At 42.6% G+C, this 22,664-nt stretch overlaps 1 protein-coding gene across 2 annotated transcripts in view; it reads right to left on the bottom strand.

The window, feature by feature from the left end:
* ANKDD1B (ankyrin repeat and death domain containing 1B) overlaps positions 1-22,664 on the bottom strand; it is a 41,239-nt gene that overhangs the window by 13,334 nt on the left and 5,241 nt on the right. For both annotated transcript variants that reach the window (XM_073344224.1, XM_073344223.1), the window contains exons 2-9: positions 21,360-21,463; positions 19,517-19,615; positions 11,066-11,164; positions 10,867-10,971; positions 9,728-9,826; positions 8,235-8,333; positions 3,022-3,120; positions 1,835-1,933 (exon numbers count right to left, since the gene is read on the bottom strand). In XM_073344224.1, the coding sequence (XP_073200325.1) occupies positions 1,835-1,933; positions 3,022-3,120; positions 8,235-8,333; positions 9,728-9,826; positions 10,867-10,971; positions 11,066-11,164; positions 19,517-19,615; positions 21,360-21,463 (803 nt within the window). The remainder of the gene's footprint in view (positions 1-1,834; positions 1,934-3,021; positions 3,121-8,234; positions 8,334-9,727; positions 9,827-10,866; positions 10,972-11,065; positions 11,165-19,516; positions 19,616-21,359; positions 21,464-22,664) is intronic.

A 22,664-nucleotide genomic window follows, 5' to 3' on the forward strand; every position in this document is an offset into this window, starting at 1 on the left:
GGCTTCAGCCCCAGGTGGTGGGGCTTCAGGTTTCTGCCCTGGGTCCCAGCAAGTCTAATGCTGGCCCTACTTGGCGGATGCCCTGAAACCTGCTCACGGCCCCCAGCTGGGCCCCAGACCCCTGGTTGAGAACCACTGTTCCAGAGGGTATGCGTTCATCTGCATATTTGCCTAGTTTTACAACGTTTACAATTTGCTGTGACACTTTTGTATTTTTGTGTCTGATCTTGAAAGCAAGTAGTTTTTAAGTGAGGTGAAACTGGGCGTATGCAAATCAGACTCCTGAAAAGGGTACAGTAATCTGGGAAGGTTGAGAACCACTGCTTTACACAAAGTGGTACTGTGAATGAGAAGGGCCCATGCAAAAGAGAACTACCTGAATTCTGCCTCACGGATTAAGTATTCCCTGTTATATATTAAAAAAAAAAAATTTCTAAATAACTATTGTTTCCCCCATATTTAAACAAACTGTGATTTAGGGATACCCCTTCATCCTTGTAATACTAAAAAGTCCTTTTAAGGTTGCCAAGAAAGAAATTAAGCAGCTATTCAAAATCATCTGCACTTACAGCTGAGTGACTATACTGTCTTAGAGAAGGTATTTGACACATTTGGGCCCTGGTCCCCAACAGGATGCAGGTCACCACAGAGGTGCAGGGTTCTGGGGTAGATCTAGTCACAGGGCTCAGTTCCTAGCCCCTTACCACTTACAAATGACCCAAAAGCAGCTTTCAAAGAACAAACAGAATAGAGAAAAATGTAATTATTCACTGCATAATGTCTATGAATAATTCTTGGTCTGTAGATTGTCTGCAAGCAGTCCATAATAAGTATTTCATTTTAAAGAAGTGCTGGTATAGTTTTGATTGAATACATTGGTCACATGGCATTATTTCTGTTTGCCCTAGCAACATGATTGGAGGTTGCACCCATTCAATCAAATTGGATGAACTGTGCATAGCTGTGAATCCGGCTTCTGGGAAAATACTCAAGAATACACATTCAAAATCCACTTTCCAGGAATATTCTCTAACATTCACTTAAATATTACTGCTTCGGTGAGCATTCTTGCCAGTGAACTTGTTTGCTACAATATCTGTGGAGAGTGAACACAGCTGGAAGTGAGTTCAGTTTTACTATTCAAGTGATTATTATTGGAAAAAATTATCAGGCATTTGCCCAACTCTAGTCACCATGCAACCATGAGACTGATCAGATCAGTTTCTATGTTGAACCTGTAAACCAGGGAGGTTCCCTGTTAAATAGATCTTTTAGAAAAATCAGCATCAGTTCCAGTTCATTACTCTCTTTTTAAACAATACCCATTTCTTCAAGGCTGTAGAAAAAAAAGCTCTTATCCAGTTTTTTACTGAAGACATTTCAAAGAAAAAAACCCACTGATATTAACATTTTATAAGTTACTGCAGCCATAGAAGGAGAATGTAAATAAGCAGTACTACCATGGCTGACTGGTTTTTAAACTAATAAAATAAACTGTTTCAAAGACTTTAATATTATTTATATAATTGCACCTCCTCCACAGTGATAAAACAAACAGCAAATAGTCAGTAGACAGCGTAGCTGTAGCCAGGTCAGTCCCAGGATATTAGAGAGACAAGGTGCATGAGACAATATTTTTATTGGACCAACTCCCGTTAGCCTGTGATACACAGGAGGTTGGGCTAGGTGATCTGATGCTCCCTTCTGGCTTTAAACTCTATGACTAACAGTAATAGGTAAATGACCACAAATCTCAGAAAAGGCAGTCAAGAAAGATAAAACACGCTTGACAACAATGGAAGTAACACTAAAACAGTAACTGTAATAGACTCACCTCAGGTTTAGGAACCAGATTGATATTTTTACTGATAAGAAATCTGACCAAGGACGTATGTCCATGCCGTGTTGCAATGTGCAAAGCATTACTATTGTGCTGAAAGAAACACATTGGGGAAGGGGGAAAAGACTTTTTACCACTGGAAAGAATTCAGAGAATTATAAAAAACTGTTTTTAAAACATCTTTTGAAACAGAGGAAGCTTCCGTTTAAATTTGTGTTACTGTCAAAACTAGTCCCTTTAGTTAAATGATGAAGTAGGATATAAATTCACACAACATTTTTATGACCGTCAAAGGTACTATAAATCATTACTAGACTACAACACAGGTAGTTGGCAAAATATGTATCCAGCAGTGATGATAATTTACTACTCCTTTTTAATCTACCATAAAAAAGAGAAGAATCAGTTTTGTCAGCCATCCTGTGTCACTGAAAATTAGGATTTCAATTTATCTCCCAGTCCTGTAGCTGGGTATGATCTTTAACAAGTAATTACATTCACATTTACACACTTTGAAAACCACTGAAAAACCTTCCTTTAATACTTCCGCTAAAGGCAGCAAAGATGAGCTTTCCTGAGGATCAAAACTAGTCATTTGTGCTGCAGACGAGAATTCACCCTGCTGATGAATTATCAAACACTGTAATTATTAATGGTTTCCAAGTCAAAACATATCAGAAATTCTTTCATATTTTAATATAAGCAACAGTCACTGTCTTGATTGTTATCAGCACATGCTTCTGTTCTCAATTTGCTAGGGACCAAAAGGTTCACCTCAAATTCCTACAGCGTGTGAGCCATAAAACAAATCAAACTTGGACCTAAGTCCAGGAACCAGATGTGGAAAACAGGCTTATTATTAGCTTAGTTTTATATCCTGCCAAAAATGCAGATTTTTCAATTACTTCTCTTTGTCACATTTCCAAGCCATATGTTGTATTACTGCACATACATTAAATAAAAAGCTCCAACACAATACAATGTAAAATAAATCTATTTTTCCTTTTCTTTTTCCATATCGTTTTTCAAATATTAAAAGTTCTCCATATTCTTGAGTAATACCCTATTAAACAATATAAGTCACATTTGCCTATTTGCCACATAGAGAACAGACAGGATGTGGATCTTTGTAGAGTCTATGATGTCCTGATAATATGCCAGAGGGAATATTAAGTCCGTACTTTATTTGAAATGTTGATGTCACTTCCTGCTTCCAGTAACAGCTCAGCACATTTTTCATGACCTCCTTCAACAGCCAAATAAAATGGTGTTTCTCCATTCTGGCCCAACACAATGAAAGAGAAAAATGTTTGTTCAAATTCAAAAACTGTGCAATTGTAAAGCTGATTTATTACACCATGATATTTGGTACAGGTGGTATGCAAGCTTAACCAGACTGATACAGTGTAAAGGGAAAATAAGATTTGGTCACAAATGTCAATAGAGTAAAAGCTTTGCTATCCAGCATGTTGGGGCAATGGGGGTGCCAGTTAGTCAAAAATTCAAGTTAACAAAGAGGGAGTGTGGGTGCAGGAGGGGTCTCGGGGCAGGGGACCGGGGTACGGGGTGCTGGATCCGGGCAGCACTCACATCAGGCGGCTCCCCACAAGCGGCAACATGTCCTTAATGCTCCTAGGCAGAGGCACGGCCAGGCGGTTCTGCGCGCTGCCTCCACCTGTGGATGCCGACTCCGCAGCTCCCATTGGCTGTGGCTCCTGGGCAATGGGAGCTGCAGAACCAGCGCTCGGAGCAGGAGCAGCACAAGGAACCTCCCTGGCTGTTCCTCTGCCTAGGAGCAGCAGGGACATGTCGCTGATTCCGGAGAGCCACACAGCCAGGTAGGGAGCCAGCTGGCCCTGCACCAACCGGACTCTATTGAAGATCAGAAATGCAGGTTATAAAGCTTTCTAGTTGGTAAAGTGCTGGATAACACAGCTTTTACTAAAAAAAAGAAAAGGAGAACTTGTGGCACCTTAGAGACTAACAAATTTATCTGAGCATAAGCTTTCATGAGCTACAGCTCACTTCATCGGATGAATGCAGTGGAAAATACAGTGAGCTATTACCAGCAGGAGAATGGGGCGGGAAAAATCCTTTTGTAGTGATAATCAAGGTGGGTCATTTCCAGCAGACGACGAGAACGTGTGAGGAACAGCGGGGGTGGGGGTGGGGGAATAAACACGGGAAAATAGTTTTACTTTGTGTACCAACACTACAAAAAGAAGGATTCTGGGTGGACTCTTCCTGAAGGTCGAAACAACAGACTGGACTTCTACATAGAGTGCTTCCGCTGATGTGCATGGGCTGAAATTGTGGAAAAGCAGCATCACTTTCCCCATAATCTCAGCCGTGCAGAACACAATGCCATCCACAGCCTCAGAAACAACTCTGACATCATAATCAAAAAGGCTGACAAAGGAGGTGCTGTCGTCATCATGAATAGGTCGGAATATGAACAAGAGGCTTCTAGGCAGCTCTCCAATACCACATTCTACAAGCCTCTGATCCCACTGCGGGTTACCAAAAGAAACTATACCATCTGCTCAAGAAACTCCCTGAAAAAGCACAAGAACAAATCCGCACAGACACACCCCTGGGAACCCCGACCTGGGATATTCTATCTACTACCCAAGATCCATAAACCTGGAAATCCTGGATGCCCCATCATCTCAGGCATTGGCACCCTGACAGCAGGATTATCTGGCTATGTAGACTCCCTCCTCAAGCCCTACGCTACCAGCACTCCCAGCTATCTTCGAGACACCACTGACTTCCTGAAGGAACTACAATCCATCGGTTTCAGAGTAACAGCCATCTTAGTCTGTATTCGGAAAAAGAAAAGGAGTACTTGTGGCACGTTAGAGACTAACCAATTTATTTGAGCATAAGCTTTCGTGAGCTACAGCTCACTTCATCGTATGCATACTGTGGAAAGTGTGGAAGATCTTTTTATACACACAAAGCATGAAAAATACCTCCCCCCACCCCACTCTCCTGCTGGTAATAGCTTATCTAAAGTGATCACTCTCCTTACAATGTGTATGATAATCAAGTTGGGCCTTCTCCCCACCTCCCCCCCCCACACACAAACCCACTCTCCTGCTGTGTGTGGTTTGTGTGTGTGTGGGGAGGGGAGAAAACCTGGATTTGTGCTGGAAATGGCCCAACTTGATTATCATACACATTGTAAGGAGAGTGATCACTTTAGATAAGCTATTACCAGCAGGAGAGTGGGGTTGGGGGAGGTATTTTTCATGCTTTGTGTGTATAAAAAGATCTTCCACACTTTCCACAGTATGCATCCGATGAAGTGAGCTGTAGCTCACGAAAGCTTATGCTCAAATAAATTGGTTAGTCTCTAACGTGCCACAAGTACTCCTTTTCTTTTTACAATCCATCGGTGATCTTCCTGAAAACACCATCCTGGCCACTATGGATGTAGAAGCCCTCTACACCAACATTCCACACAAAGATGGACTACAAGCTGTCAGGAACAGTATCCCTGATAATGTCACGGCAAACCTGGTGGCTGAACTTTGTGACTTTGTCCTCACCCATAACTATTTCACATTTGGGGACAATGTATACCTTCAAATCAGCGGCACAGCTATGCGTACCCACATGGCCCCACAGTATGCCAACATTTTTATGGCTTCCTCAGCTCTCGTCCCCTAATGCCCCTACTCTACTTATGCTACATTGATGACATCTTCATCATCTGAACCCATGGAAAAGAAGCCCTTGAGGAATCCCACCATGATTTCAACAATTTCCATCCCACCATCAACCTCAGCCTGGACCAGTCCACACAAGAGATCCACTTCCTGGACACTACAGTGCTAATAAGCGATGGTCACATAAATAACACCCTATACCGGAAACCTACTGACCGCTATTCCTACTTACATGCCTCCAGCTTTCATCCAGACCACACCACACGATCCATTGTCTACAGCCAAGCTCTACGATACAACCACATTTGCTCCAACCCCTCAGACAGAGACAAATACCTACAAGATCTCTATCAAGCGTTCTTACAACTACAATACCCACCTGCTGAAGTGAAGAAACAGATTGATAGAGCCAGAAGAGTTCCCAGAAGTTACCTACTACAGGACAGGCCCAACAAAGAAAACAACAGAACACCAACTAAACGCCAATGCATCATCAAGGATCTACAACCTATCCTGAAGGACGACCCATCACTCTCACAGATCTTGGGAGACAGGCCAGTCCTTGCCTACAGACAGCCCCCCAACCTGAAGCAAATACTCACCAGCAACCACACACCACACAACAAAACCACTAGCCCAGGAACCTATCCTTGCAACAATGCCCGTTGCCAACTGTGTGCACATATCTATTCAGGGGACACCATCATAGGGCCTAATCACATCAGCCACACTATCAGAGGCTCGTTCACCTACACATCTACCAATGCGATACATGCCATCGTGTGCCAGCAATGCCCCTCTGCCATGTACATTGGCCAAACTAGACCGTCTCTATGTAAAAGAATAAATGGACACAAATCAGATGTCAAGAATTATAACATTCAAAAACCAGTCGGAGAACACTTCAGTCTCTCTGGTCACTCGATTACAGACGTAAAAGTGGCAATTCTTCAACAAAAAAACTTCAAAAACAGACTCCAATGAGAGACTGCTGAATTGGAATTAATTTGCAAACTGGACACCATTAACTTAGGCTTGAATAAAGACTGGGCATGGATGTTTCATTACACAAAGTAGAACTATTTCCCCATGTTTATCTCCCCCCCTCCCGGTGTTCCTCACATGTTCTTGTCAACTGCTGGAAATGGCCCACCTTGATTATCATTACAAAAGGTGTTTTTTCTCTCCTGCTGTTATCTGATCACTCTCGTTACAGTGTGTATGGTAACACCCATCGTTTCATGTTCTCTGTGTATATAAAATCTCCCCACTGTATTTTCCATTGCATGCATCCAATGAAGTGAGCTATAGCTCACAAAAACTTATGCTCAAATAAATTTGTTAGTCTCTAAGGTGCCACAAGTCCTCCTTTTCTTTTTGCGCATACAGACTAACACGGCTGCTACTCTGAAACAGCTTTTACTGTAATCTGAATAATTCAATATTAGCATTCAGATACAATGGTAATTAACAACAAACATTTCTAACACAAATTTATCCTTTACCTAATGTGTCAAAAATATAGACAAGCTACTACTTAATATTTTTAATGCGTTCTTGTGTTTAAAAAAAAAAAAACCTGTGCTAATACAGTGTTACAACAGCTTGCAATGACTGACTCCTATAGTAAAACATTATCATTACTGTGTGACCCATCAAGCACAGATCACAAATGCCAGCAACTATAGTTTTGGCTAATCCAGCTTCATGAGTTTGTAAGTCCTTGATTTTGGCACCAGTTAAAAAGAGCAGTAATCCTCAGGACACGATTACATTAAACCACCACTACCACCACCACCAAGCCTTAGTGGGTCTTTAAAATAAAACTACATTCTGCTCTTTTATGGACTACCTATGCTTATTTCAAATCACCGCATTCACTGCGGTATTAAAAATTTCTAGCTCTATTGCGCCTGAACTCTGGGTGATTTTTTTTATTGTTTTTAGTAAATTTAGTGTTTGTGAAAGGCACCACCCTGACAACCGTGGAGGCGGAAGTTCTCTATCTATCCACAGAACACAGCAGGTAAATACAACCCAGAGAGCAGCACTCCACTCACAGTACTCTGCCAACGGAATTCAGCTTTGGGCTATGCTTGAAAGTTAGGTTGACACCCTTAACTTGTGGAAAAACACCCCCACTCCCCTGCCCCGCTCCCAGCCAACCTAGCTATGTCAATCTTACCCCAAGCGTAGACACAGCTATGCTGCTAGAAGAATGCTTCCATCAACCTACCTACTGTGGTTTGGGGAGGTGGTATTCCACATCAGAAGGGACCACTTCTAGGAGTGAAGCCTCTGTGTCTGTTTAGTCTATGACCTCTCCACTGAGACTACAACATGGAGTTCAAGCTGTCAGAGAGTTTTCTGTGATGCACATTCCATTAGGAATTGGACTGATCCAACCAATTCATTTCAGATGCACCACAAATTGGCCAACAGATAGCGTCTTTCAGACACTACTGACCTGGGTTGGATTCCAATCAGAAAACTTGAGAAAGACTATAGCTTACTAGTCATTCCTCTTTAACGGAGCTCTAGGTCTAAAGGGATCTTGGTGGATTCAAGCTTTGTGCTGATTAGCTTGACCACCACAGAAATGAGATTCCATTTACAGATATTTGTAGGTTCTGGGTATTTTTTTTAAAACTTTGTTTTCACTTTGTCTTGCACCTTTTACCTTTATTCTTTATCTCCCTCTGCAGCTTCTGTGTCCTTACCTGATTGAGTTCATTTATTTCTTCCCATTGATTTAGCAGAACTTCTAGCACCTCGCAGTGACCATTTTTACCAGCTAGATGCACTGCTGTGTTTCCCTCCTGTAAATGAAAACAGCCAGAAACATACTGTAAACCCCAAATTAAGTAGAACATGCTGCAATTAATAAAAACAACCACCTACGGACTGTGGACAAGTACTTTAACACAAGGTCCTATGGTCTCTTCCTCCAGCACGTACAGAAGGGATGCAAACCTAGTGAAACCACCTCCTCATGTGACAGACAGGAAAGAAGCAGCTTTACAGAATGTTCTGACATAGCCCTAATTCTAAGGAAGTCCTTCCATGTGTACACAGAGGAAGCCATGCTAACAAGAGGGAAAGGAGCTCTGAGGATTTAATGGATGTCTCAATATCTTTTCAATTTCCCTCCACTTCTCAGGACATCTGAGGTAAAGGCCTGAAATTCTTACCTATTCTACCAGGGGACAAACCCCCATTCCCCGCATGGACAATTCGGAAGAAAATCCATGAAGTAAATCTTGGAACTGCCAGTGAGTTTTTTCCATAGGTTTCTCCATGGAAGGGGACTGGGCTAGCCCACAGTCCCTTGAAAAACAATGTAAAGATTAAGGGCCAAAACCTGATCTTGTGTAATTAGGCATAGCTTAATTGAAGTCAGTGTAGTCGTCTTCCCCCTGCTGACACCATCCCCTACTATATAAAATTAAAAAAAGGAAAACAACTAAAAGCAGCTCACAGAGCTAACATGGCATTGGCCACCCATCACCCTGCTTGCATGTTATATACAGCCTTCTCCTCCCTCACCATTATGGCATTTTCTGTTTGGAATGTAAGCTAATGGATACTTATCTATCCAAAGTACTCATAGGGCCCCCATTTCCATAGTATCTGAGGTAGGGGAGTGTTGTTACCCCATTTTACAGATGGGCAACTGAGGCATAAGGAGACTAAGAGCCAGATATTTAAAGTTGTTTGGGCACCTAAAAGGTGCAGACAGTCACCCGGTGGTTTCCAAAAGTTACATCAATGGGAGTTACACTCCTAGACATCTCTGCAGCATTAGGTACCTAAATGCCTTGAAAATCTGGCCCTGTGGGACCTGCCTAAGGTCACACAGGAAGTCTGCAGCAGAGCACGGAACTGAACCCAAGTTTCCCAAGTCCTAGGCTACGCACTAGACCGTCCTTCCTCTCCAAGCATTAGAAAGCTTAACTTCAGATTGCATCACATGTCCTACTAATATGCATACAAAACCTTGCTGGCAATAATTACTGACAGCTCCACTATTCTCTCTGGATTACTGAAAATCACTGTGCTCGTCTGTCTACATTTTGTATACCACATCCAGTACCATGATATCCGAATACTGTGTATGCGTTTATGACCTTTAGTTACACAAGTAACTACACTGGGGACAGTTATGACTCTTAAGCACACTTTATCTGGATTTGTATGGAAAGGGGAGGCTTACCTTGTCTTTTTCAGAGGTGAACAGCTTGAGAGAAATCAGACTGTATATCATTTCAACATGGCCTTTTTCAGCTGCCAGAAGAAATGCCCTTTTACCTTTCTAATAGGAAATAATCAAATAAAAAGTCACTCTGTTGCAGAAAGTTCACCAATTATTAGAAAAGCCAGGTCATATGTAGGTGCACATATATTGTGAATAAATATCTACATGTCATATGCACAGGTAAACAAAAAACTGGAGTCTAGATCCACCCATGAAGGGGAAAAAGAAGTAAAATGCCTTCAGTGTAAAATCTGGATTAAATACTTTAAAGAAAACATTTGTAAACTGACCAGAAATCCTGAAATAACAACACTAGAAACAGAAGCTGTTCTTCAAATATTTAATATTTAGCTATTACATCTTCCTGAGATGCAAATATTGGTTGGAAAGATTATTTCACTACTGTTTGTAAATCATTTGAGCTCCTCAGAAAGAGGCACTCTAAAAGTCCAAAAAATTATTATTTTTCTTATATGCTGTATGTGACCAGAATTTTGAAAACAGAGCCAGCTCTAGATACCTCTGAAATCAAGAGGGGTGGAGAAGGTGGAGAGGGAATTAGAGAATTTTTATTCATCTTAACCCACCATAGTATTTACAACTGAGTCCTAGCAAACTCTCCTGAAACAATACTGTGGGAATTGCCTTTCCAGATCAGGCCATCTAGCCAGCCACCAATGGGATGGATAGATGCTTCAGAGCGAGATGCATAAAACTCCAAAACAGACAATTATGGAATAACCTGCCCAAAGATACCTCAGTGCAAACTGAGGGTGCTTAGAACCTTGCACAATCAGATTATTATGGCCCACTAGCTTCAAAGGAAGATGTGGGAGTTCAGCACCTGACATGATCAGATCCTAGACGACTACATTCTCGTGTGCAAAGATAAAAATACACCACTTGGCTAGGTAAGCCCGCAATGTGGGATCCTGACACAGCAAGGCAAAGGGCTAATCAGAAAAAGTTCAGGTCTGTCCCTGACACTCCAGAAAATCCAAGGAGTCTCTGTGTGATGTAGGTCATATTGTACTTCACTTCACAATGTGAAGGAAACAAGCCCCTATACTTTGTAAGTAACTAGACACATACTGTACCTCATCTTGCTTGTTTAGGTCCTTTAGCTGAAGTTCCTGGAGAAGATAATCCACTATGTCAACGTTATTGTTCAGAGCTGCAAAATGCAGGACATTCCTTCCCTCCTAAGGAAAACACAAGCCAGTTCTATAAGATTACATTACACTTCTTCTCAAGATGAATATGTTTAGTGTTGGTTTAAATTTGTCATCAACAAACCTGGTTTGTAGCCTTTTGGTCAGCACCTGCTTTAACTAACATTCGCATTATGTCTAGGTTTCCAGACCAAGCTGCAAGATGAATCGCCATCAACCCGTGCTTAAAATAAAATGAAAAAGGCAAACATTACCATTAAAATATCCCAGACTACTATTCAAATTGCACTATATGATCTTATATGATTAATGTGCTGAGCTGACTCAATGACACAGGCTCTAGGGCACCCCTGTTAACACTATTCCCAGACACTAAGGGACTAACTGTGAATAACATAGCCATAATTTTTCCAGGTGAATAAAAGTTACCTCCTTTCATTTTCATTCCTTTGTCCTGCATTTTTTCATCTCTGATAAACCTCTTTGGGCTCTCTCTCTCTCTCTTTGAGCCTCCTCCTCAACTCCCACCAAAGGAATACACATCAGGAGCTCTTAATCTCTCTATCTCTGCACCATTCTCATAGGTATTCTGTCTCTTGTCCTCCTTGGATCCCCCATCTCTCTTCCTTTATTAGCATTATTATTATTTATACTGGAGCCTCAATCAAGGACAAGGACCCATTGTTCTAGGTGCTGGACAGACACACAACAAAATGACAGCCCCTGCCACAAAGAGTTTATAATCTAAGTATAAAACAAGACACAACTGATGGATACAGACAGTCGGGGGAGTATGGAGAAACAATAAGGCAATTGCTTAATGGCTATGTCCTGCCACCAACCTTTCTCTGTTCAGTCCTACCCCTTGTTCCCTGTCACAATCCCACTCCATCTCCTCTCTGCAAAGCAAACCTGGCTACTTGTTCCTCAGTCTGTGATCCTAGTTCTCTGAAGTCAGTGAGAATAAAGGCAAGCAGGCTACAGAAGAGGATTGTTAAAGTCCTCCAGAGCCATACAGCCAAGGAACTAAGAGATTAAACAAGCCTGTTTCAGCAATACAGGTGAATATGACACAGGAACAATCAGAATCAAGGGATCTACTGTGGAGACCTCTGGACTCAGAATTTTGACCAGATGTGTGTAGCAATTTGCTATTATACTGATGCTCCCCCTGCCATAGGGATATAATCACGTTGTATGAAGGATCACCACCAAATTGAAAATCACATTTCTATCTGAAAATGTTGTACCTGCCTTTGTTACAGTTGATATTAAAAAGGCGAGCGTAGAAATTAGAGAAAAGCAATTATTTTATCCTATTTATTCCCCAGTTGTCAACTTAGTACATTTGCGTATAGTTAGTTTCACTATATTGTTGATGGTACACCCTCTCCACTAGAGTCTACAATAGGATGCGGGGACTATGTCTTCATGTGTGTTGGTACAGCATTCAGCATAATAGGTTTTGATTGTGACTGGGGCCTCGGGGTGCTACTGTAATATAAATATTAAACAACAATGAACAGCAGCAACAGAGCTGAAAGTGAATGTGGAACAAGCATCACCCACCGTACACACGTAAAGAAAGGGGGTAGACGGGTGGGATTGTGGCTCACAAAGACCTTTCTAAACAAACATGGGAGCAGAAGAAAGCTTAATTTTTTTTAAAAGGAGTTTTTACAAACCTCACAATTTCACACCATACTATTCAAAAGGAGCTCGGTTAGAATACAGGATTACATAAGAACGGCCATACTGTGTCAGACCAAAGGTCCATCTAGCCCAGTATCCTGTCTTCCAACAGTGGCCAATGCCAGGTGCTCCAGAGGGAATGAACAGAACAGGGAATCATCAAGTGATCCATCCCCTGTTGCCCATTCCCAGCTTCTGGCAAACAGAGGTTAGGGACATTATCCCTGCTTTAAAAAAAAAAAAAAAAAAAAAAAAAGACACTTTAATCATAAAAGTCCCCATCTTTGCAAAATGCGTGCACGTGCTTGACTTCAGCAGGATTACCTGCATGCTCAGAGTTAAACATGTGATTAAATGTTTGCAAGATGGAGTCCTTAAAGTGTGTCTTTAGTCATTTCTGGAATCTACCTCTCTGAACACAGCTGTATTTTAGAGGTGGCTGGTGTAATGTGAGAAATGTTAAACTGCCTGCGGCATTATTCCCCCCACCTGCAATAATACTTTCTAGATGTTGTAATTCCAGGAATTAAGCCAGAACACACTGTCATCTCCACAGACATAGTATTAGACATTATTTCCATAGTGGACTAGTAAGTAGAATAAAAAGGAAAAATGCTTTTAAATATATCATTTTTAACAGGTAAGCTGAAAAATGAAGAACAATATTATGTTTATTTCCGAGGTTTTAATTCCCCCCCCCAACTTAAATTTTGTACAAACAATGATTTTTAAGAACACCTTGGACCTTACTGTTATTTATTTGGAATTTTATTTACTTGGAATAGAATGAAGATGAAATTCATACCAGATTCAGAAACAAAGTCAGAATGTTTGATATATCATAGCATTTCTTATTAATTGCAAGTTACAACTGACTGCCAAAGAGTGTATGAGTTATCTGCAAGCGCATTACATTATATAGATTTTAAATTTCAATTAATAACGATGGGGAAAATATTTCCATAGGGTTTTCAGTGGAGGGAGAACTAGGGGATTACCAACATTTACTAATTAAATTAATTAAAACCTAATCCTTCCAAGCCTAGTTATAATCAGAACAAGACACTGAGGGGCATGTTTAATGAGGCAACTAGCATACACCTTTGTAATTCTACAGCCTTATGATGCACCCAAAAATGTTAATGATCCCATAAAATTATTTTATTGCTTAAATATACTTTTAAAAAAGCTCAGAGAGAATATTGGAAATAGTTTACCACTGACGATAGCTTAATACAGTTTAGATATAAGTTATACAAATACAGAAGATACAAACTTGGAATTAATATACATTACAATTATATGTATTAGGGATTATCTTCAAGAACTCATGGAGGACAGGTGAGGTCCCAGAAGACTGGAAATGAGCAAACATAGCACCTATCTTCAAAAAGGGGAACAAAGAGGACCTGGGAAATTATAGACCAGTCAGCCTAACTCCAACATATGGGAAGATACTGGAACCAATTATTAAAAAAATCAGTCTGTAAACACCTAGAGGATTTTAAGGATTAAGCAAGGACAACTCATGCCAAACCAACCTAATTTCCTTCTTTGTCAGGTTTGGCCTAGTGAATGGCAGACGGAGTTGTAGATGTGGTATATCTGATTTACTAAGGCTTTTGACACAGTCCCACATGACATTCTCATAAACAAACTAGGGAAATGTGGTTCAGGTGAAGTTACTATACGGTAGGTGCACAACTGGTTGAAAGACTGTACTCAGTGAGTACTTATTAATGGTTCACTGCCAAACTGGGAGAATGTATCTAGTTGGGTCCTGCAAACGTACATCCTGGGTCCAGTATTATCGATATAACCCTATTACCCTAGATCATAGCTAGCTTGAGTACAGCAGCAGTGTAGCTGCAGCAGCAAGGGTGGTGGCACAGGCTAGCCTCCCGAGTACAACCCTACCCAGGGTATACCCTTAAGCGGCTAGTCCGTGTCACTGCAGCTACCCTGCAATTGTTACTCCAGCTAGTTGTGATCTAGCTAGTTCAAAGCTGACTTAGGCACATCTACATGTGCTGCAATCACACCTCATGACTGCAGTATAGGCAGTCCCTTAGTCATTGTTATGGAGGACTATTGTTCAAAGCCAGCTGTCCACCACTTATAAAATTGAATGTATTACAGCTGTAGTCATTTTAGAACTTTTCATATTAATCATACATGCGGCTTTCAGCTTGTCAGACAAAAAAAGGTACAATCACATGGCTAATTCGCTATGAACATTTTGGGTTCAGAATGATAAGACTTACTTAACTGTCTTTCCTGATGGTATAAATCAGGGGTCGGCAACCTTTCAGAAGTGGGGTGCCGAGTCTTCATTTATTAATTTAAGGTTTTGCGTGTCAGTAATACATTTTAACATTTTTAGAAGGTCTCTCTCTAAGTCTATATATAATATAACTAAACTATTGTCATATGGAAAGTAAACAAAGTTTTCAAAATGTTTAAGAAACTTCATGTAAAATTAAACTAAAATGCTGATCTTACCCAGCTCAGCCCATTGCCAGCCTGGGCTTCCGTTCACCTAGGCCGGCAGCAGGCTGAGCGGGACCTGCGGTTGGGACCCCAGACTGGCAGTGGGCTAAGCGGCTCTTGCCAGCCAGGGTCCCAGCTGCCAGCCCTGCTCAGCCCGCTGCCCGTCTGGGATCTCAGCCCTGCTCACATAGAGGGGTACCTACCTTCTCCCTGGTTCTAGCCATTCTCTTCCTCTCTCTCTGCACTGAGCTGAGGGTGGGAGTGCACTGAGCACAGGGCTGGGGGTGAAGGAGCAGGCTTCTGGGGGTTGGGATGGAGGGTCTGGCCAGGAGCTAGAATGAGGGAGGGGACTCAGGGTTGGGGCAGGAGGTTTGGGGGTGGAGTGCTTACCTGGGCAGCTCCCATTTGGTGCGAGGGGTGCAGGTGGGAATGTGGGGGGTGAGTGAGTGTGCGCAGGTGCTCCCATTTGGTGCTCAGGGTGGGGGTGGGAATGTAGGGGGTGTAAGAGTCAGGGCATGGGGTGTGGGGGGTGCAGGGGTCAGGGCATAGTGCTGGGTGTGAGGGGAGTGCAAGGGTCAGGGCAGAGGGCTGGGTGTGGGTCGGGGGGTGCAGGTGTCAGGGCAGAGGGCTGGGTGTGGGGGTTGGTGGTGTAGGGGTCAGGGCAGAGGGCTGAGGGTGTTGGCTAGGATCCTGGGGATGCTCCCACCTCCCTGCCCAGAGCGGCTCACGGCAGGGGGCTGGAGGGGATATGCTCTGATTCCACCTCCCTTCCCCAAGGCCCCGCTCCTGCCTTTTCTCTGCCTCCTCCCCTCCCCGGAGCAGTGAGCGGGCTGCGGCTCCACTTCTCCCCCTCCCTCGCAAGGGCCATCAGCTGATCGGCGGCAGGGAGGGAGAGGAGGGGGGTAGGGGCAGGAACCCAGCACGCTGGGGGAAGAAGCAGGGGAGACGGGAGCTTCTTCACCCTGCCTCCGTGGGGGCCGGGCGGAGAAGAGTGGGCCGGGGCGGGCAGGATTTTTAATGGCATGCTGTTGCCTGCCGGGGTCCCAGCCGCCAGCCCACTCAGCCTGCTGCTGGCCTGGGTTTGGCAGCCAACACCATAGGTTGCCGACCCCTGCTATAAATATTTAAGTTTCTAAATGGTAACTCTGTTTAGTTTCCCAGCCCTGCTTGCAAGTGATTCACAATAAGGAAATCTCTGAGCTGTAGTACAAGTCAAAGACTATGGGATGTACAAAAGTTAACTCAGTTGCAGACCCTGGCAGCAGTGGACAATATTGCTCAGGTGATTTCAGCTCTACCTTTCAAAAAGATCCCTGCAGGTGGTCTAGGTTAATTGCTCCACCATGCTAAAGTCTCTTCCTCATGGGGCTCTGCAGGATTCTGTTCTGTCTCACCTCTCCTGTACTGTAGATATGCCGACTGGGAGAGACAGTTTGGGAGGCACAGATATCAGTATGCAGAGGACACTGAGCACCAGGTCTCTCTCTCACTGAGCCCAAAGGCTACATTATCTTTGTTTTTCCAGTGCCTGGCCAAGGTAGGGGGTTTGGAGTAGAGCGAACTGGCCAAAACTCAAACCAGACAGGACGGAAGGGATATTGGTTGATTGGAGGAGAGCATCTGAAGGACATGGTAGGGATAGCGTCTGCCTCCTTAACTGAGCTGGTGTTTATCCAAGCCTTTGTCAAAGAGGTACACAATTTAGAGGTCCTTCTGGAGCCTCATTTGCTCTGGAGTCCCAGGTGGACTTGTTGGCACACGTGACTTTTTCCATCAACATCTCACACAAACTGTTTCTCTTGAATGAAGACCTTATAACAGTTATTCATGCCTTTCGACCTCCACTGGAACACTGTATAACACTGCACATGGGGCTACTCTTTAAAGACCACTCAGAAGCCATAGCTGGAGCACAGTGCGATATTAGCGATGGGAAGCACCAATTTGCGCTGGCTCTTTGTTCACTTCCGAGTGTTTCTATTGTTCTTTATATATAGCTTTAATTAAATATAGCTGCTTTCACATGCCCCAGTGCCTAAAGCTACAAGGATAGTTGTGATAAATCCACTTTGTAGACTGCACATACATTTTTAACCTAGGACTACAGAAGCCCAATCCTGCCTCAGTTGAAGTCCAGGGCAAAACTTCCATAGACTTCAATGGAGCAGAACGCTCTGCAGAACAAAAAGCAGTTGTATTGCCAAGGTCTGCAATAGTAACAAAAAAACAGGTGAAAGGGGGCTACAAAAGAGTGACATCTTGGCACTTTTTCCTGATCAAACTAATCACCCCATTCTTCCCCTCGCTGCCTCAATCTGGATTCCCATTTGCAACACAGAGCCAGCATTTGTGTGACGTAACACAGTAGCCCATATGCCAGGCAGCCTCCTTTCTCCCTTTGGGACACTTCACATTAAAGTATTCTACAATATCTAACATACCCTGGAACATGCCCTGCCATGGCATTTTTTTGAAGCTTATGAATATCACATACTGTGGAAGAGATAGGTCACACAAAGAAGTATTCACATATTTCACAGATAATTATTTTCCCTCCTAGCTCACAACCAGCTGTCTCATTGTGGTCTCAGGGTAACCTTGCAAGTAGCCCTTTGCCTCATTTTCCCTTTTGGCTTCTCAGTAATTCCACAGAAGCACACACTCAAGTCCATAACATAATTTATTTACCAAACACAATACAAAAGTCTCCAAGAATAGTCCATATCACCCCAGTGCAAGTAAGCCTTAAAAATCATATATCCTCTTGGTTATTCACTTTACACATACCACTTTCCAGTGTCCTCTACCACACCCAGACTCTTTGTTAGTCCTCCTCTGTTCCTCTATCAACACAGCCACCCTAACCCTCCTTCTGGGGTACAACCCCACTCTTCCCAGTGGGAACTTCCACAGCCTCTTTGCTGAGAGCCTCTTATTGTTCCTCTGGGCCCCAGCTCTCCAGCAAGGAGATACCAGCGGGTCATTTCCTCTACTTCTCTCCCTTCCTTCAGCCTCTTTGGCCCTTGGCTCCAGCCCTCTGTCGCAGAGTCAACAGGATCTCACTCTACTATTTCGCCTGCCTTTAGCGCTCTCTAGCTTGGGAATGCCAGCCAGGAATCTCCTTGTGGATCTCCTGCCTTCATCCTTTCCCAGGGAGCACCTTCTTTCTCTGATAGCTCTCATCTCCTGCTCTGTCTCCTGACTAATTCTGTCTGCTCTGATGCACTGGGTCTCATTAGACAGAGTATCCTAGGTGCTGCCCCGCCCTCTTAAGTGGCCCAACTGGGAGCACCTGGACAGGAACAGATTCACTGAGCCCCGTTCCTCTTAATGGCCCAGCCACCCTGTTAATCTCACCCGTAATCAGGATTGCACTGTAAATTCTTTTTAGCGATGGTTTAGTTTTAGTTTAGAAAAAAAAGTATAAAACAGGAGAAGTCTCGCATGAAAAGGGTATAAATATTTCTAGAATTTTCACAAAAACATCTCTAATATAATGTTTTAAGAACTCCAAAACCTCTCTACTGGGCCCTTAAACAGGAATGAGAAATTCTAGAAGGAAGGACAGAGAGTTTACACCTAAATGTCAGTTTTATTTTTTAAAAATTACACCACCTAATTATTCATAGAAATATTGTCATGAATTACAAGTCATAACTTGTAACCCAGCTGTTTGGATGTATACATTTCCCTTCAGTGTTTGTAAGTCAAACATTACAGCACTGTATTAGTTATGGGAAGACAGTTAAACAAACCGAAACAAAATTCAAAATGGCTAATCTATTTGCATCATATCCAAACAGAATGAAGTACAAAAAGTAAACAAACAGCATATCTGGTGAAAAGTGAATTGCATTTTAAAAACTCTTTCCCTTTGAAATCTGTTCACTCTTACTAACCCATAAGGAGTTTTGCTTCATTAGTATATGGGCCGGATCTCCCACTGTGCTGCAGCCACTCTGCCTCATACTGCCGGCCAAAGTGGCTCTAAAACTGACATAATCTAGCCATCCACCCCAGTGCAGGGAGTCCTTTGAGAGCATAGAGACAGCATAGTGACTACTATACTGCTCCCCTCTCAGCTGCCAGAGGAGAGGTGGTGTGCTGGAGGAAAGGGGACATGGCCAGTGGTTATCTGTTCTCCAGTGATCCCTGGTTGCTTTGTCAGCCCGTTGGGGCTACTGGTGGTGTAAATTAGAGCAGTCTAACAGCTGCTCTAATTTACAGAGAGATCCAAACTGGGACACACCCACCCCAGGATTGAGGAACTGCACTGATGGCATTAAATCACCTTTACACACACACAGATACCTCTCTTGTGCTGTGCTGTTGCAACTGTAGCAGCCAAGGATTCAGACCATGTTTTTTGATCTGACAGTAGTGGTTTGCTTACCTTATCTGCAACATCCACTCTAGCTTTGTGATGGAGAAGAAAATCCACAGTAGACACATGATTTCCTGCCACAGCAAAATGGAGAGCTGTGCGCTGCAGCTGAAATAAAACAAGCCTGGGTGGATAGGTATATAATATAATTATTTTTATTACACAAATTATCAGGATTTCTGAATCCTCTGATCAAAACTCACCAATACACATTCATTTGCACATTCTCTAGCCAACATTTGCCATTATCTGTATTTCTGTTCCCTTGTATCTAAATTAAATATTGTGTTTAATGAAATCTAGTAGAACCAGAGTACATTAGGTATTTATGTGCCATTCTAATCCATTCACTGCAACTCACTAACGTGTCATTAACAGGGCTTTACTAAACACACATTGCTTAGAGAGAGGAGATATGCTATGCAGAAAACATTCATTTTCACAATTTCTATTTTACTGTTTGATTTTAAAAGCAAAGATTTAGGTGATATCTATACCACGAGTGCTCTGCAATAGCTGTAGACCAGGTCTAAGATTTATGTAATTCCATTTGTTTCTTGATGATATCCTGGTTGCTACATATTTGTTTTTGATTTTATCTCTGTAATGCACGACTCAAATGCTCCTCTTACTTGGTATTAGTCACCATTTCAGTTTGGTCTGTTGTTTATGCAAACAAAGGTTTCCATCCTCCAACCCTCAATGAATAACTTTACACGTGCAAATAAACTGAAGGAGTTCAGTGGGTCTGCACATATGAAATAGGCGTGGTCTGCACTTAAAAATGAGATCAACCTAGTTACATTGCTCAGGGCTGTCAAAAATTTCATGTCCAGAGTACCATTAATAGCAGTATGTATTGATGGAAACAATATTCTTATCCAAAAGAATGTAATTTTAAAGGGATCCTTTTTCTCTTTCCTCTCTGAAGGAGGACTCAGGAATCCAGCTGCAGGTACTCTTATTTCCCCCGTTCAAAACCAAGCATGTGGAAAAGGAGGCACATTTTTTTCAGAACTTGTGATTAAGTAGTAGGATGTGCTAAGTCAGACAGTTTACACCTAAATGTTTGATGCAGGCTGGCAACCATTTGTACGAACCCCCTGAATGGGCTGCCTAAGGGGAGTGAATTGCCGTGGGTAGGCAGGCACTATAGGGGGAAAAAGGCCCACTCTTTGTTATTCTGGGATGGGACTAACATTCTTCTCCATGAAATGCTGCAACACTTTCTGTAGAATATTCTAGTCCAAATTTAGATCTACACCACAAGGCTACAACTCTTGTTGATATCAATAGAGTTCCATCTGCTTGCATCAGGTCTGAATTCTGACCTCACCTTGTAGCCACACAATACAAGTGACAGGTTTCAGAGTAACAATACAATACAAGTGCAGTCATGTTGCAGCACACATTGAACAACACAACTCTTTATGTGCATTTTAATCTGCAAAGCATTTCACAAGAACCAAAAATGTCTGTGAGGTTAAGTATACCCATTTTACAGATGGGGATACTGAGGCAGAGGTTAAACTAATTGCCCAAGGTCATAGAGTATCAAGATTATAACTCAGAAGTTCCTGGTCCCACTCTTATACACTGACCACTAGACCTATGAATTACGGATCACCCTACACTCTCGCTAAGTGCAAGTGGAGGGCACTCTTCACTTCACAAGATTTGGGCACTCAACTGGACACCTGAAATACTACTTGTGCAGAGAATTTTCTTCAAGGGTATCTTTATACTCCTCCTCTTGCAGTCAAATACACTAGTACTTTTGAGATTTGACTTAGCGACCATACACAATGCATATTTCTGGTAATTAAAATATCATACAGTATTTTATACTCACAGTATTTACAGCATTAATGTTAACATTCTTCCTAAGTAAGTTCTCCATGGTTTCCAAATTGTTCATTTTAGCAGCATGATGAAATTCTCTCTCATGTGGTAACACTGTAGAAAATGTGACAAAGTAGTTTATGGTATTTAAGAAATAGTCATAAAAAACTTAAATGACAACTCTACTTTGTTCAACATCTTCATTAATGATCTGGATGATGGGATGGATTGCACCCTCAGCAGGTTTGCAGATGACACTAAGATGGGGGGAGAGGTAGATATGCTAGAGGGTAGGGATAGGGTCCAGAGCGACCTAGACAAATTGGAGGATTGGGCCAAAAGAAATCTGATGAGGTTCAAAAAGGACAAGTGCAGAGCCCTGCACTTAGGATGGAAGAATCCCATGTACTGCTACAGGCTGGGAACCGACTGGCTAAGCAGCAGTTCTCAGAAAAGAACACGGGGATTACAGTGGATAAGAAGCTGGATATGAGTCAATAGTGTGCCCTTGTTGCCAAGCAGGCTAATGGCATTTTGGATTGCATTAGTAGGAGCATTGCCAGCAGATGGAGGGAAGTGATTATCCCTCTCTAATTCAGCACTGGTGAGGCCACATCTGGAGTATTGCGTCCAGTTCTGGGCCCCCCACTACAGAGAGTTCAGCAGACAGCAACGAAAATAATTGGGGGCTGGGGCATATGACTTAGAAGGAGAGGGTGAGGGAACTGGGCTTATTTAGAAAAGAAGGGTGAGGGGGGATTTGATAGCAGCCTTCAACTACCTGAAGGGGGGTTCCAAAGAGGATGGAGCTAGGCTGTTCTCAGTGGTGCTAGATGACAGAACAAGGAGCAATGGTCTCAAGTTGCAGTGGGGGAGGTCTAGGTTGGATATTAGGAAAAACTATTTCACTAGGAGCGTGGTGAAGCACTGGAATTGGTTGCCTACGGAGGTGGTGGAATCTCCATCCTTAGAGGTTTTTAAGGCCCAGCTTGACAAAGCCCTGGCTGGGATGATTCAGTTGGAGTTGGTCCTGCTTTGAGCAGGGTGTTGGAGTAGATGACCTCCTGAGGTCTCTTCCAACCCTAAACTTCTATGATTCTACTCCTCTTACCTCCTGTTGTTTGAGATATGCACCTCTTGTTTCAATATTCTAAGTGAATTATTTACTTTTTATCATGGAATTGTTGTTACAATATTACATCTCCCCCCCAGGAATCTGGTTGATCTCTCTAGTTCCAATTCTTTAAGAACAAATAGAAACAGAATTTTCACCGCACAAAAATATCATTAATTGCACTTCCCAGAATAATGATAC

This window comes from Lepidochelys kempii, chromosome 5 (genome assembly GCF_965140265.1).
Source record: "Lepidochelys kempii isolate rLepKem1 chromosome 5, rLepKem1.hap2, whole genome shotgun sequence".
In the NCBI taxonomy this organism is placed as follows: Eukaryota; Metazoa; Chordata; order Testudines; family Cheloniidae; genus Lepidochelys; species Lepidochelys kempii.